The 17,128-nt window shown below is 31.8% G+C and overlaps 1 protein-coding gene across 1 annotated transcript in view; it reads left to right on the top strand.

Moving 5' to 3' along the window:
- The window catches only part of rgs19 (regulator of G protein signaling 19), a 102,427-nt gene that overhangs the window by 75,019 nt on the left and 10,280 nt on the right, over positions 1 to 17,128 (top strand). The window contains 2 exon segments of the mRNA XM_030138556.1: positions 13,706 to 13,792; positions 16,299 to 16,533. Coding sequence (XP_029994416.1) covers positions 13,706 to 13,792; positions 16,299 to 16,533 — 322 coding nt within the window.

The raw sequence follows: 17,128 nt of genomic DNA, 5'->3' as shown, positions 1-17,128 counted from the left end.
CGAGTGAAGGATAGTAATAAAAACACATTTTCTCTTTCTTTTTTTTTTTTTGTCGGTGGACTTCTCGGGGTTTCCTTTGGATTCGTGCCGATACGTGATTGACTTGCTTTTGCGCCGGCTGTGGATTCAAGGACTTAAAATGACTTGAAAGACACTTGAAAGTGAACAAATTTTTGTTTTTCGTTATAGGACTTTTAATTTATTTTTAAAATATAAAGATTAAAAACAAGTAATTATGTCTGTTGTAATTTCATTTTCATTTAACATTACGCACGACGTGCGCATTAATTCTGAGATGCTTTAAATTTATGACGGTCTCTAGAGAGCTTTATTGGGTGTTTTCATTCAGAGTTTTGTTTTGTATATTTGTGAAACAATATTAACATTTGAAGGTTCACTATTTTTCCTTAAAAGTTCCCCTTTTATGTGTGTTAATATTAACTTTATAAAGGTTAAGTTGTTAATGCTATCCATTCCTGCATACCTGCTAACAATAGACAGATTCTTCCCTGGGGTGTGGCAGGCAATAAGGGAAAATCGTCGTATAAGCCGCGTCGGAGTATAAGCCGCAGTGTTTAAAGCGTGGGAAAAAAGTAGCGGCTTATAGTCTGGAATTTACGGTATATGTATTCCAGTATTTTAGCCTAGCGATAAGGTGCTGTGCTGGAAAAATTAGAAAATGGCCCTTAAAAGTGCTTGAAACATGCTTGAATTTCACCTTGAAAAATTTGTAGGAACACTGTCATCTGATATTGTGTGATCTCAGTCACTGCAGGTGTGTGTTAATTTTTCCACAGACTTCCATTTGTAGAACCTTAAAGGACCTACATTAAATTAACCTTTGCACTATAAAACGAATAGAGTCTATTCACTCAAATGTAAGAGGGCTTTTATTTTGTAACAGAATTGGAAGTTTGCATTTATAGAAAAGCCTATTGCAGTTTTGAACGGATCAAAGGAGGGTTCAGACTATGTACAGATACTTCTACTTATTTAACAGAGGAAATTAGAAAGGTCTGCTTCTAATAAAGGTCTGTTACGTCCTGCAGCTGAGAGAAAAAGGCCTTGGACACCGTTTAACCCTCCGGTATTCTCTCCAGCAAGGCCCTTACTAAGCACCAAGTGTACCTTTTAGGTACACTTGTGGAATAATGTCCAAAAAAAAATGTCATACAGTTTGTTTTTAATTCTTTTACACTTTTTTTCTATTTCATCAACTAGAGCTGTAAATAAAAATACCAAATACTCAATAATTGTCACATTTTTTAACCCTTTAAATGCTGTGTTTGTAATGTAAACAAACCATTTTTTTGGATGCAAAATACAGGTACCAGGCATTAAAATGAACAAGAAATTGAAGCAAAAAAGGGTGGTCTAATAATATTTTCTGCAACTGTATGTAAAAGTGGCCATAAATTGGAGGGTCTTTAGGCATTTAATAGTATCTACACTCTTGGGAGTTTGCTAGTATTGATAAAAAACAATGTAAATATGTAAAAATATCTACTTATCATATTTCAGGTTTACTATGTTATGGTAAAATTAAGGCTATTTTGTGTCACGGATCTTAGAGGATTTACACTTCTTCAGTCAGTCTACTTAATTTTCATTGCCATGTGTTTAAATTAAAATGAGTATTTTTAATGCCAAACAGATGTAACATTTTGGAGGTAATTCATCAATATAAATAAATACCAGAAATTTGTTGATAAATTCTAAATGTCTTTTTTTTTTTTTCTTTTTAACCCTCTGGTATCCCGTCCAGCAAAGCCCTTACTAAGCACCAAGTGTGCCTTTTTGGCACACTTGTGGAATAATGTCAAAAATTTTTTTTCATAGTTTGTTTTTAATTCTTTTACACTTTTTTCTATTTCATCAACTTGTGCCGTAAATAAAAATACCAAATACTCAATAATTGTCACATTTTTTAACCCTTTAAATGCCGTGTTTGTAATGTAAACAAACCATTTTTTTTAGATGCAAAATACACAAAAAAATAGAAGAAAAAATAGATTACACATTATTAGATTTTTTCATCCTGGCATATGTCAATGATTAACTCCAACATCGGTTAATTTGCATGATTATTTTTGGCACTAGGTCAAATGTTCAAAAATACTAGCATCTGTCACCAAGTGTGCGTAAAATGCACACCTATAAATCAAACTATTAAATATTATATATTGATTTATTTTTCCGCTCTAATTTGATTTTATTTTTGTAAATCCAGGTCAGCCCTAATCATACATGTCAAATGGAAGAAATAGTGCGTTTTAGGCACACTTGGGAGACAGATGCTAGTCTTGTAATTTTCTTTTGTTTACAAAGTGCAAATTTGAGTTGGTGGCCAGAATTTAAAAGATCATGCAAAAACGAACAACTTTTGAATTCTAACCTTATTTAAACTGTGAAAAATAATATGAAGTTTTTTAAAACAAAGTGCAAAGTGTGCCTAAAAGGCGCACCTGGATACCGGAGGGTTAAGGAAATCCATACTTAGATTTACTAGATGTCTTTCCTGTGTTTCATAAATACTGATACTTTTATTTATTGGTTTTCCTCATTTATTACTCTATACTCTGTCTAGTTACAGTAGATTTTTTTTCACTATTTCACTGTACAAACCACTCATTCTACAGTCAGATGGTTCAGTTACAGGTTTGGCAGGTCACAGTACTTTTTCTGCAGCTCATTGTTTTATGTTACATCTGAACTGTGTGTGCGCTGATCTGTTAGCTCTTATTTTGTGATTATAGGCAGTTAAAGTTAACCATCCGGTCCTTAAATTATCAGTAAATTCAGAAAATGTGAGGAGGAGAATATGTGTTGTTATGATAGAGTTTTGTTTCTTTCTATAATTCCTAAAACACATGAGATATACAGATGAGAGAAGCAGTTTCACTTATGATTTAATGCCCTGAAATATGTTTGTTCAGCTACTGGGTTGAAAAAACGTATAAATCAATTTGTCAGTTTATTATTAACAAATTGCCATTGCAGTCTATTGCTTTTTTTTTTTTTTTTTTACCAGTCAGAACACTGCAAAATAACAAAAAATTAGTATAAGTTGATTGTATATTGATGTGATAGCAGGGATTTTATGGTGCATTCAGGTACACCTCAGAAATCCATTCTTGGAAAGCCACAAATGTTGTTAAAAACAGGAAATTTGATAGATTTTTCGTACTTTCCCGTGTTTAATACATAGGCTTGACTCTGTGGAGCTTCTCTTTTTTTTTTTCCTTTACAGCTTTTTTAACCATTTGTTATTAAAATATTGAACAATATCACTGATCTACAAGTAAAATGCTTCCGGAATAAAAGTAGTTAACCCTTTCATGCACGATTTATGAGAACCTTAATCAAGATTTTTTTTTTTTTTTTCCTGAGTGTTTTTATTCTTCTTTAGGCATGAAAAAAAAAAAAAAAAAACAGGAAACAATGCAATTTAATTTTTTTCATCAACCAATTTTTCATGGAGTTACAAAAATGTCCACTCAGCTGGACACTATGTGTTCAATTTTAAAGGCAAAGAAACATGCATTTACTGATATACGGTGTGAAAACTATTAAATAAAAACATTTTAAAGCTGAAAAAAAACACCAGACATCATTACTATATTATTATACTTCGCGTCGTACAGGATTTGAGGGTTGCAAGGCTAACCCTTCTTCCATTCAGAAAACTGTCTGCCCATCATTAATAGATTTTTCAGATCTGCAGGTACAGGGGTTGGACAAAATAATGGAAACACCTTCTATGATGCCACAATGTTAGGTGTTTCCATTATTTTGTCCAACCCCTGTATATAATCTAAGAAGGGTGACCAGACTTTTAAGAATAGTTCATCCTTGCCCTTTATAGCAGCTTGTAACCTTTCATGGTGGAGGAAGAGTCTGCTTTTGACCAACTCTATATGTAAAGTGTCATGAGATAACTTTTGTTATGATTTGGCGCTATATAAATAAAGTTTGATTGATTGATGGTTTAGTTTTATTATACAGGGTGTCCCATAAGTCTCCATACATAGGAAAAATAAACGTTTCTTGACATAAATCATTTTTATTTCTACAATATGCTCTATATGACTGCCATTTTGTCGGGAACACATTTCAATGCGTGTCCTCCACTGCTGAAGAACTATAAAGAAGAAATATAAAGAAATACATGTTAGAACCATATGTATTATGTCTCGTATGTATGGAGACTTATGGGACACCCTGTAGTATGGTCTTTGTTGTTGTTGTCAGGTGACCTTCATGTCATAAGAAAGGGCGGGATTATCTTGCAGATAGACTGAAATGTGGAGTCATCCTTGTTCTCACCATTTAATGTGAAAACTGAAAATCTAAAAATTTGCAGATTTTGCAGGTTTTGTTTTTTGGCCATCAATATATTTTTTATTAGTAAATTTTTACCTCCGCCAAGGAAGTTATGTTTTTGCCAGGGTTTGTTTGTCTGTTTGTCTGTCCGTTAGTGTGCAACATAACTCAAAAAGTTATGGACAGATTTGGATGAAATTTTCAGGGTTTGTTGGAAATGGGATAAGGAAGAAATGATTAACTTTTGGGGGTGATCCGGAAGAAATCCTGGATTCTGGATCACTTTGAAATTTTTGTTAACATTGTGGTAAATGGGGCCAAAATTTTCGTTTCCCAATATCTCGCTTAATTATTGACCAAAACTCATGAAATTTCACTCAGGAATTGACAATGGGGTCCTCTATCACATTTTAAAGGCTGATCCGGATCTGATCCAGAAGGCGGATTTTATCTCAACTTATATAAAAAATGGGGGTGCCCTTACTTTTTGGCCTACTGTGCCTTTAATATTAAAGGGAGAAATTTCTGACAAGCGCCATCGTGTAGCTCAGTCAGTTCCGCATCGGGAGTATGCCACCGGATTTCATGTAGCTTTAATACTTAAGGAGCTAGATCCAGAAGAAAACCGCCATTACGAGAAATGTGATTTTCGTGAATAACTACTGAACTAATAAGGATATAATTATGAATCCAGTTGCTAATGGTATGTTTTCATGGTCAAGGAATCTTAAAATATAGGTAAAATAAATATGGGACTAATATTTATGGTGGAAATCACAATATGGGGGAATTGTGCAAATCTCATGCAATTTGACTCAGGGATTTACAATGGGGTGTTCTATCAAATGGCAAAGACTGATCCGGATCTTTCAAAAAGTTATGGACAGATTTGGATGAAAATTTCAGGAAATATTGATACTGGCACAAGGAACAAATGATTAAATTTTGGTGGTGATCGGGGTGGGGGGGGCACTGATCTGCCTTGGCGGAGGTCTGCGCTCTCAGAGTGCTTTTGTAGTTATTTTTTATTTTTATCAATTACTAGAAATTTCCCGACCCCATTTGAACTCCAGGCGACCCCATGTGGAGTCCCGACCCTAAGGTTGAAAACCACTGCCTTAGTCACTGATACCCAACCCAGCAAATATCAGCATGTGATATGTGAATTAATGCAAGTTCATTTATATTTTCACGACACCGTTAAACAGAATAATCGGCTTTTCTTTACATGTACTTACGGACGACCACACATGCACCTCAGAGCTGTTTTATTCCAGAAGCTCTGTGTGTGTGTTTGCATTTACACACTAAACCCAGAATACAGAAGTGATAAATCTGTCCACAGCCTGTCCACATTAGTCACACCGTAGTTAAACAGTGGTTACAGCTCAGAGAGGAAACGACACACACCTGTTATTAAAATACCTGTGGTTGAGCTGAATCAGTGGGTGACTGTTCATGTTTATAGAGCTGCGTGTAATTAGTCATCTTTTAACTGCTGTTTCCTTTAGTTAGTGGGTTTGACTCCAGCTCCCATGATGCACTTCAGCAGCAAACATCAAACATAGGTATATTCAAATACAGTAACAGAAGATTAATAGGTAACGTATTTATGTCTTTGTGCATAAGAAATCAATATAAGTGAATCCCCAGAGGAACTTTGTGTTGGTAAATGCAAGTTATGCAAATTTACAGGATTTCAGTTCTGTTGCAACATGTTGATGGTCATATGAACTATGTTTTCAGCTGAAAAATGTCTAATTTCATCACAATTAATGCTATATTTTCATGTCACAAATGGCCAAGTTATATTTTAACTGAATTTACCTGAAAAAAAAAAATTCTATTCTTTTAGATTCCCCAGTTTTTTTTTTTTTTCTTACCAGATTATATACTACATATCACGTTTTATTTTTACAGGTTGCTATATGGAGTATGGTGCTGATCCATCCTGCTTATGTTACACCGATACATACAGGGTGGGGAAGCAAAATGTACAATGAACATTTAGTTGTTTTTTCTCAGCAGGCACTACGTCAATTGTTTTGAAACCAAACATATATTGATGTCATAATCATACCTAACACTATTATCCATACCTTTTCACAAACTTTTGCCCATATGAGTAATCAGGAAAGCAAATGTCAAAGAGTGTGTGATTTGCTGAATGCACTCGTCACACCAAAGGAGATTTCAAAAACAGTTGGAGTGTCCATAAAGACTGTTTATAATGGAAAGAAGAGAATGACTATGAGCAAAACTATTACGAGAAAGTCTGGAAGATACTATTAAAGAAGAATGGGAGAAGTTGTCACCCCAATATTTGAGGAACACTTGCAGAAGTTTCAGGAAGCGTGTGAAGGCAGTTATTGAGAAAGAAGGAGGACACATAGAATAAAAACACTTTCTATTATGTCAATTTTCTTGTGGCAAATAAATTCTCATGACTTTCAATAAATGAATTGGTCATACACTGTCTTTCAATCCCTGCCTCAAAATATTGTACATTTTGCTTCCCCACCCTATACATTAAGAATGTCTTTTTAAATCAACAGTTTTCTAATAATAAGCATTTTTATAAAGAAATAACAATTCTATATTGTTATTTACTCTTTAGTATGATGATAAACTATACAATAAATAATTCTGATCCTAGTTTTTGCACAGGGATCATTTGTGGAAACGGTGACATGGCTGCCGAGCATCAGTATGATGGGATCCGTAACAACCATGTCACATCCGTCCACTGCCACATTTTGTGTTTTTGTGTCAGCTGTTATTGTTTTAGATCCACAATACTAACATTTATGAATAAGAGGAGAATTAGCAATAGTAAGTATATAAGTTTATTACTAATAAAGTACTGGTACTGACCAGAGCATCATGGGTAATGTCACGTCCGTCCACCAGCAAAAGTTTTCACATACACGTGCTATTCAAAATCCAATATTTCTGAAAATAGAGCTTCCACTGTCAAATAATATCAGTAGTCTGTGCACAAATGGATTAGCATTATTTCAACACAGTTCTATGCATTTCTTACAACTTTTTTTTTTTTTTTTGACAAAAATAGCCACTCATTTGACCCCCTAAGTAAATTTTACCTGTATTATATTACATGGACAAATGTATTGGGACACATTGAATTCAGGTGTTTTATTAATAACAGGTGGTTGTTCTACAAACTGATGACGACAAATGTAATAATATTGCTTTATATTGCCGAAAAATGCAGCAGCTTCAGTGTTATTTTTGTTTATTACATTATCTTAGAGTTTGGTTTTATTGGGATTTCTGAAACGTTTGTCACCTTCTGACCATAAATAATAATTTTAAACCATAAATAACCATTGAATTCAAGAAGAAAAATTGTGCATTTACAGAGTGATGATACATTTGGAAAAATAAAACTTCATGTCAAAAAAGAAACTTGTCAGGTGTTCTCCAGGTACATTTTTATTTTAATCTTTGGTTCGGTGCAAGTGTGACTAAAAGAACGCCAAGTGGCTTCCCTTTTTTTTTTTTTTTTAGGATAAAACTTATTCTTTCAATTTCCAAACTTTTTGCTATTATCAAACATAATTTTAGGTGTTAATAGCTTAAAACTATGTACATCACTGTGATAAAAAGTGACAAAAAAATAATCCTGAGTGTATGTAGTCACGTACACATTTATTTTACCCCAGTGAAAATTTGAAATGAACCTTAAAAGTGCTTGAAAAGTGCTTGAATTTGACCTTGAAAAAGACGAACCCAGAAAATATTTGTAATTTTTAATAAATAAACTTACTGAATTTACCTTTATATGACATTTTCTGGCTAGATTAAATATGCTGTAAAAAAAAAAAAAGACTGTAGAATTAACACCAAAAAGTTGTACAACTGCAACATAAAAAAACTAAGTGACAATACAATGCAAAGTTGTTTATTTGAAAAGATTTTTGTGTTAATGATTAAATCAAATATAGCTGTAGTTCTTACAGGAAGAGTATGTGAACAAAACCAGATTTGTACGTAGAATTGTTGTATTTCTGTATGAATATGTATGAATATATCTGTATGTATTTCTGTTGTTTTTAGAAAATAAAACTGTAAATTGGAAAACAATAATAACAATGTTGAAATAATGGCCTATTTGCTTTTTTTTTTTTAAATATATAAAACAGTTATAAAAAAGTAAATATTTAACAATGTAACATTTTAAATTTGTAAATTAATGGGTTGGTAGAGTTGGTAGAGCGGCTTGTCCAATAACCAAAGGGTTGGTGGTTCGAATCCTGGCTCCGACTGTCCATATGTCAGAGTTTACATGGAAGACACTGACGCCTCAATTGCTCCCAGTTGGACCTGGTGAACTTGGAAAGTGCTTTGGACACCATGAAGGTGTCAAAAATGTGCTAAATAAGTGCAGTCCATTTACCATTTAAATCCAATGTTAAATCTACATGTTTAAACTGTTAAATCTACACGTTTAAACTGTTAAATCTACACGTTTAAACTGTTAAATCTACGCATTTAAAATGTTAAATCTACGCGTTTAAAATGTTAAATCTACGCGTTTAAACTGTTAAATCTACACGTTTAAACTGTTAAATCTACACGTTTAAACTGTTAAATCTACACGTTTAAACTGTTAAATCTACGAGTTTAAACTGTTGAATCTACGCGTTTAAAATGTTAAATCTACGCGTTTAAACTGTTAAATCTACGCGTTTAAAATGTTAAATCTACGCGTTTAAACTGTTAAATCTACACGTTTAAACTGTTAAATCTACACGTTTAAAATGTTAAATCTACACGTTTAAACTGTTAAATCTACGCATTTAAAATGTTAAATCTACGCGTTTAAAATGTTAAATCTACGCATTTAAACTGTTAAATCTACACGTTTAAACTGTTAAATCTACACGTTTAAACTGTTGAATCTACGCGTTTAAAATGTTAAATCTACGCGTTTAAACTGTTAAATCTACGCGTTTAAACTGTTAAATCTACGCGTTTAAACTGTTAAATCTACACGTTTAAACTGTTAAATCTACACGTTTAAAATGTTAAATCTACGCGTTTAAACTGTTAAATCTACACGTTTAAACTATTAAATCTACACGTTTAAACTGTTAAATCTACACGTTTAAACTGTTAAATCTACACGTTTAAACTGTAAAATCTACGTGTTTAAAATGTTAAATCTACACGTTTAAAATGTTAAATCTACACGTTTAAACTGTTAAATCTACACGTTTAAAATGTTAAATCTACGCGTTTAAACTGTTAAATCTACGCATTTAAAATGTTAAATCTACACGTTTAAAATGTTAAATCTACGCGTTTAAAATGTTAAATCTACGCGTTTAAACTGTTAAATCTACACGTTTAAACTGTTAAATCTACACGTTTAAACTGTTAAATCTACACGTTTAAACTGTTAAATCTACGAGTTTAAACTGTTGAATCTACGCGTTTAAAATGTTAAATCTACGCGTTTAAACTGTTAAATCTACGCGTTTAAAATGTTAAATCTACGCGTTTAAACTGTTAAATCTACACGTTTAAACTGTTAAATCTACACGTTTAAAATGTTAAATCTACACGTTTAAACTGTTAAATCTACGCATTTAAATGTTAAATCTACGCGTTTAAAATGTTAAATCTACGCGTTTAAACTGTTAAATCTACACGTTTAAACTGTTAAATCTACACGTTTAAACTGTTGAATCTACGCGTTTAAAATGTTAAATCTACGCGTTTAAACTGTTAAATCTACGCGTTTAAACTGTTAAATCTACACGTTTAAACTGTTAAATCTACACGTTTAAAATGTTAAATCTACACGTTTAAACTGTTGAATCTACGCGTTTAAAATGTTAAATCTACGCGTTTAAACTGTTAAATCTACGCGTTTAAACTGTTAAATCTACACGTTTAAACTGTTAAATCTACACGTTTAAAATGTTAAATCTACGCGTTTAAACTGTTAAATCTACACGTTTAAACTATTAAATCTACACGTTTAAACTGTTAAATCTACACGTTTAAACTGTTAAATCTACACGTTTAAACTGTAAAATCTACGTGTTTAAAATGTTAAATCTACACGTTTAAAATGTTAAATCTACACGTTTAAACTGTTAAATCTACACGTTTAAAATGTTAAATCTACGCGTTTAAACTGTTAAATCTACGCGTTTAAAATGTTAAATCTACGCGTTTAAACTGTTAAATCTACGCATTTAAAATGTTAAATCTACACGTTTAAAATGTTAAATCTACGCGTTTAAAATGTTAAATCTACGCGTTTAAACTGTTAAATCTACACGTTTAAACTGTTAAATCTACACGTTTAAACTGTTAAATCTACACGTTTAAACTGTTAAATCTACGAGTTTAAACTGTTGAATCTACGCGTTTAAAATGTTAAATCTACGCGTTTAAACTGTTAAATCTACGCGTTTAAAATGTTAAATCTACGCGTTTAAACTGTTAAATCTACGCATTTAAAATGTTAAATCTACACGTTTAAAATGTTAAATCTACGCGTTTAAAATGTTAAATCTACGCGTTTAAACTGTTAAATCTACACGTTTAAACTGTTAAATCTACACGTTTAAACTGTTAAATCTACACGTTTAAACTGTTAAATCTACGAGTTTAAACTGTTGAATCTACGCGTTTAAAATGTTAAATCTACGCGTTTAAACTGTTAAATCTACGCGTTTAAAATGTTAAATCTACGCGTTTAAACTGTTAAATCTACACGTTTAAACTGTTAAATCTACACGTTTAAAATGTTAAATCTACACGTTTAAACTGTTAAATCTACGCATTTAAAATGTTAAATCTACGCGTTTAAAATGTTAAATCTACGCGTTTAAACTGTTAAATCTACACGTTTAAACTGTTAAATCTACACGTTTAAACTGTTGAATCTACGCGTTTAAAATGTTAAATCTACGCGTTTAAACTGTTAAATCTACGCGTTTAAACTGTTAAATCTACACGTTTAAACTGTTAAATCTACACGTTTAAAATGTTAAATCTACGCGTTTAAACTGTTAAATCTACACGTTTAAACTATTAAATCTACACGTTTAAACTGTTAAATCTACACGTTTAAACTGTTAAATCTACACGTTTAAACTGTAAAATCTACGTGTTTAAAATGTTAAATCTACACGTTTAAAATGTTAAATCTACACGTTTAAACTGTTAAATCTACACGTTTAAAATGTTAAATCTACGCGTTTAAACTGTTAAATCTACGCGTTTAAAATGTTAAATCTACACGTTTAAAATGTTAAATCTACACGTTTAAACTGTTAAATCTACACGTTTAAACTGTTAAATGTACGAGTTTAAACTGTTAAATCTACACGTTTAAAATGTTAAATCTACACGTTTAAACTGTTAAATCTACGTGTTTAAACTGTTAAATCTACACGTTTAAACTGTTAAATCTACACGTTTAAACTGTTAAATCTACATGTTTAAACTGTTAAATCTACACGTTTAAACTGTTAAATGTACGAGTTTAAACTGTTAAATCTACACGTTTAAAATGTTAAATCTACACGTTTAAACTGTTAAATCTACGTGTTTAAACTGTTAAATCTACACGTTTAAACTGTTAAATCTACACGTTTAAACTGTTAAATCTACACGTTTAAACTGTTAAATGTATGAGTTTAAACTGTTAAATCTACACGTTTAAAATGTTAAATCTACACGTTTAAACTGTTAAATCTACGCGTTTAAACTGTTAAATCTACACATTTAAACTGTTAAATCTACAAGTTTAAAATGTTAAATCTACAAGTTTAAAATGTTAAATCTACACGTTTAAACTGTTAAATCTACGAGTTTAAACTGTTAAATCTACATGTTTAAACTGTTAAATCTACAAGTTTAAACTGTTAAATCTACATGTTTAAACTGTTAAATCTACACGTTTAAACTGTTAAATCTACAAGTTTAAACTGTTAAATCTACATGTTTAAACTGTTAAATCTACACGTTTAAACTGTTAAATCTACGAGTTTAAACTGTTAAATCTACACGTTTAAACTGCTAAATCTACATGTTTAAACTGTTAAATCTACACATTTAAAATGTTAAATCTACACGTTTGAACTGTTAAATCTACACGTTTAAACTGTTAAATCTACACGTTTAAACTGCTAAATCTACATGTTTAAACTGTTAAATCTACACATTTAAAATGTTAAATCTACACGTTTGAACTGTTAAATCTACATGTTTAAACTGTTAAATCTACACGTTTAAACTGCTAAATCTACACGTTTAAACTGCTAAATCTACACGTTTAAACTGTTAAATCTACACGTTTAAACTGTTAAATCTACACGTTTAAACTGCTAAATCTACACGTTTAAACTGTTAAATCTACACGTTTAAACTGCTAAATCTACACGTTTAAACTGTTAAATCTACACGTTTAAACTGTTAAATCTACACGTTTAAACTGTTAAATCTACATGTTTAAACTGTTAAATCTACACATTTAAAATGTTAAATCTACACGTTTGAACTGTTAAATCTACATGTTTAAACTGTTAAATCTAAATGTTTCTCTGTAAATATGTTTACAGTTGGATGTGTTTTTTACAGTATTGTTCTGGAAACCACAGCTGCCAGTTTTTTTTTTTTCCGTAAAAACAGGATTTATTTTTTTACAGTGTACTATCTTGTAAAATATGATGCACAACATACACATACAACAAACATTTTACTCCTGTGACCTTGAACTTTGACCTTATGACTCCAGAATCTCTGGCCGACACATCTGCAGCGTTTAATCATCTTGGTTCTGCTTGTAATGAAGGTACGGTATGGTAACATGAGCTCAGTAAAAGCCCTACTACAGCCTGAGTCTGTCAGCGAGGGTGATGATGCATTCAAGGCCCTCTGTCACCAAGTAAGATTTGTGGTTAGTGAGGTAACGCTGGGTTTCAGTGTCATAAAACGTGGTTTAAAAACCAACAGCGGAAACTTTGGTCGAAAAACTAAGCACTCGGAGTCATTATGTGGTAGAATTTGCTAATGGAAGATCTGGTTTGGTGATACAGGACGCTGCACTGCGAGCAGAGCGTGGACAGGTTTGTAAAGGGAGTGTTAAGTAAACATGAAGCACATGATGAGTCTACACTACACATCACAACTACAAGACAAGGAAATACGACGAGGTATATTTGGATGTGGTTTCAGCAGAAAAACAATGGGTAATGGAGAAACCGTGGTGTGTTTAATGTCTCAGTTTATCTTCTGACTGTAAGAATTTGTGTGTGTGTGCGTGTGTGTGTTGATCGGAGTGTGTGTGGGTGTTTCCTGTCTGAAAGCCGTTTTATCATGTTAGTCTCACCGTCAGGAATGAAGAGGAGAGGAGGAAGAGGAGGAGGAGGAAGAGGATATCACAGGACACCAAGATGGAAACCATACCAAACTGTGAAGCTTGGTGAGTCTGAAGGAGTGTTGTGTTCAAGGTCAAATCAGGATTCAGCATCAGCATTAGTCCACACTGCAGGAAAAATGACCTAGTCCTGTTGTTTCCATAAAAACCATTAAAGGGGTCATATGTACGATTTCTACTTTTTTATTTATTTTCCATTTTATTTATTTATTTATTTATTTTCCATTCTATCTATCTATCTATCTATCTATCTATCTATCTATCTATCTATCTATCTATCTATCTATCTATCTATCGTTTTCATAAAAACCATTAAAGGGGTCATATGTACTATTTCTACTTTTTTATTTATTTATTTTCCATTTTATTTATTTATTTATCTATTTTCCATTTTATCTATCTGTCTGTCATATCTATCTATCTATCTATCTGTCTGTCATATCTATCTATTGTTTTCATAAAAACCATTAAAGGGGTCACATGTACTATTTCTACTTTTTTATTTATTTTCCATTTTATTTATTTTCCATTCTATCTATCTATCTATCTATCTATTGTTTTCATAAAAACCATTAAAGGGGTCATATGTACTATTTCTACTTTTTTATTTATTTCTTTATTTTCCATTTTATTTATTTATGTATTTATTTTCCATTTTATCTATCTATCTATCTATCTATCTATCTATCTATCTATCTATCTATCTATCTATCTATCTATCTATCTATCTATCTATCTATCTATCTATCTATCTACTTTTAAATATTTAAAAAATTACCTAAAACTATCATTAACCCTTTCATGCATAGTGGCCACTACAGCTGTTCTCTTGTATATTCATGGATTTTGTTTTTTTAGTTTCATATCAGCCAACAGAGTGGACGTTTATGCATCATCCCATACGCTGCAATTCATACGATTACTGTAACCTTGCTGTTCTTGATAAAACTAATCTGCTGTAACATGTCTGAGTGTAAATCAACTGCTTGTTATTGTTATTGTACTGTAATTAAAAGGTTTTTTTTTTTTTTTTTTTAACAAAAAGGTTTTTTTTTTTGCATGTTACCTCCATGAAGTGAGTAGTAACCAGTATTAGAATATGTTAAAATGTGAGAAAACATCAGATTAGCAGCATTTAAAATGTTTTATGTCATAGTTTTCACACAGTATATCAATACACACGTTTCTTTGCTTCAAAAAATTAAACACATGGTGTCCAGCTGAGTGGACATTTTTGTAACTCTATGAAAAAGTCGTTCACAAGAAAAATGTCAATCGCATTGCCTTTTACATGCCTCAAGAGGAATAAAAACACTCAAGAAAAAAATCTTGATTAAGGTTCTCATAATTCATGCATGAAAGGGTTAAAGTGTAGAGATATGAACTGAATTTACTTATATGTGGATTTTTGTGACCACTAGAGGGAGTAGTGAGTCCGTCTACTGGTCTAACATGGTGAGGAAAACTAACGCGAAAACATCAGAGTGCCAAGATGGGATGAGAACCATAAAGAAATAACTTTTAGATTACAAGAAAGTGACAAAGTAGTGGCTTTTCCATTGGACATGTGCGCAAAACTTTACCGATATTTAACTCAATAAGGATTTAAGTTACAAAAAAAGAAAACCAATAAATAACATGTCAGTTATAATTCCACTTTTCATAAGTGCAAAGGGTTTTTTGCAACTACTCTTCTCAAAATAAAAATATTAAAAAAAAAAAAAAAAAAAAAAACTTTACCGATATTTAACTCGAGGATTTAAGTTAAAAACAAAAAAAAGAAAACCAATAAATAATATGTCAGTTATAATTCCGCTTTTCATAAGTGCAAAGGGTTTTTTTGCACATAATCTTAAAATAAAAATGTCATCAAAAAAAAAAAAAAACTTTACCGATATTTACTAAATGTCGAAAAACAGAAGTGCGTAATGTCGGTTTTTCCATTAAATCACAAATGCGATGGTAATAAAAATAAAATATGTATAAATATGAAATAAAAATATGTTTAGTATTTGTACATATTAATTCTTCCTGGAAATAATCTTTGAAAAAAAAGAAACAAACAAAAAAAATTTGCCTTTTTAAATGTATCATGATATATCATGATATATCGTGATATATCGTATCGTGATCCCAGTATTATGATTTGTATCGTATTGCCAGATTCTGGCCAATACACAGCCCTACTGCTGTTGCAAATTTGGAATATCAATACTACATAGAACCCCTTTAAGAAACATTCCACATATATAAAATACATAGTAAGATATAGGGAACAAGGCACAAATAATATAATATAAAATATAACTTCGTCATAATAAGATATTCTACCTAATATTTAGCTAGATTTAATTCATATCCTATCCAAGGATGTCATTTGTTTTTCTTATAAAGGGTATGATCGTCCCTTTACATGAAGCTTCGAGTTTAGAAATTTCTTACTTTTAATCTTTTACTTAATTTTTTTTTTTTTTGCGTCTTTAGTCTAGTTTCAGTTCAGCTTTTCGTATTTTAATATTTAATGACCCTTGTTCCCATTCTTCTTGACCAGCACCAAACCCTCAATGGAGGAGATCCGGCTCTGGTCCCAGTCCTTCGACAAGCTCATGAGAAATCCGGCAGGTCGGAATGTTTTCCGGGAGTTTCTTCGGACGGAGTACAGTGAGGAGAATATGCTGTTCTGGCTCGCCTGCGAAGACCTCAAACAGGAAATCAACAAGAGCGCCATTGAGGAGAAAGCGCGCTCCATTTATGAGGACTACATTTCCATTTTGTCGCCCAAAGAGGTACGATGCTGTGTTTATATTATTCTGTATTAGGATGTAGGACATTTAGATGATAGTTATGAAAGCAACTGCAGATACATTAGGCCTGGTCATGATAGTCAGTCTTTCAGCTGACGTTTTATCGCTTTTCTTGAATGCAAACGGTACCTGTCAAAGTTCCAACAGAGCCGTAAATTAGTGGAAACAACAAGAAAAATTGCAAGAAAAGGGAACATTCTGCACAAAATATGACTCCACATAACACTGCAGGAGCTGGGATAGAAGCTGTTTGAATAAATACAATTGCCATGTTTGTTTTTTAGCAAAAAAAAACAAAGGCAGTTTAAGACATTTGGACGATAATATATTCATGTTTACCATTATAAACCATTATAAAAAAAAATTTAAAAAAAAAAACAAAACACTGTGGATATCACTTTGCATTGCAACTCAGTACCAGAAGGTAGTAGAAATGTATATGTTGTAGTCCGCAAACACATTTAAAGATTCACTAAGTGTTTAATAATAATGTTTTAACTATGGTAACTGCCTAATAAGTTCCAACAGAGGCATAAATTAGTACAAATAACAAGAAAATTAGAAAAAAAAAGGGAAC

The sequence above is a fragment of the Sphaeramia orbicularis genome, chromosome 7 (genome assembly GCF_902148855.1).
Source record: "Sphaeramia orbicularis chromosome 7, fSphaOr1.1, whole genome shotgun sequence".
Lineage (NCBI taxonomy): Eukaryota > Metazoa > Chordata > Actinopteri > Kurtiformes > Apogonidae > Sphaeramia > Sphaeramia orbicularis.
Note: the sequence above shows the minus strand (reverse complement) of the source record. Positions and strands in the feature narration are given on the sequence as shown.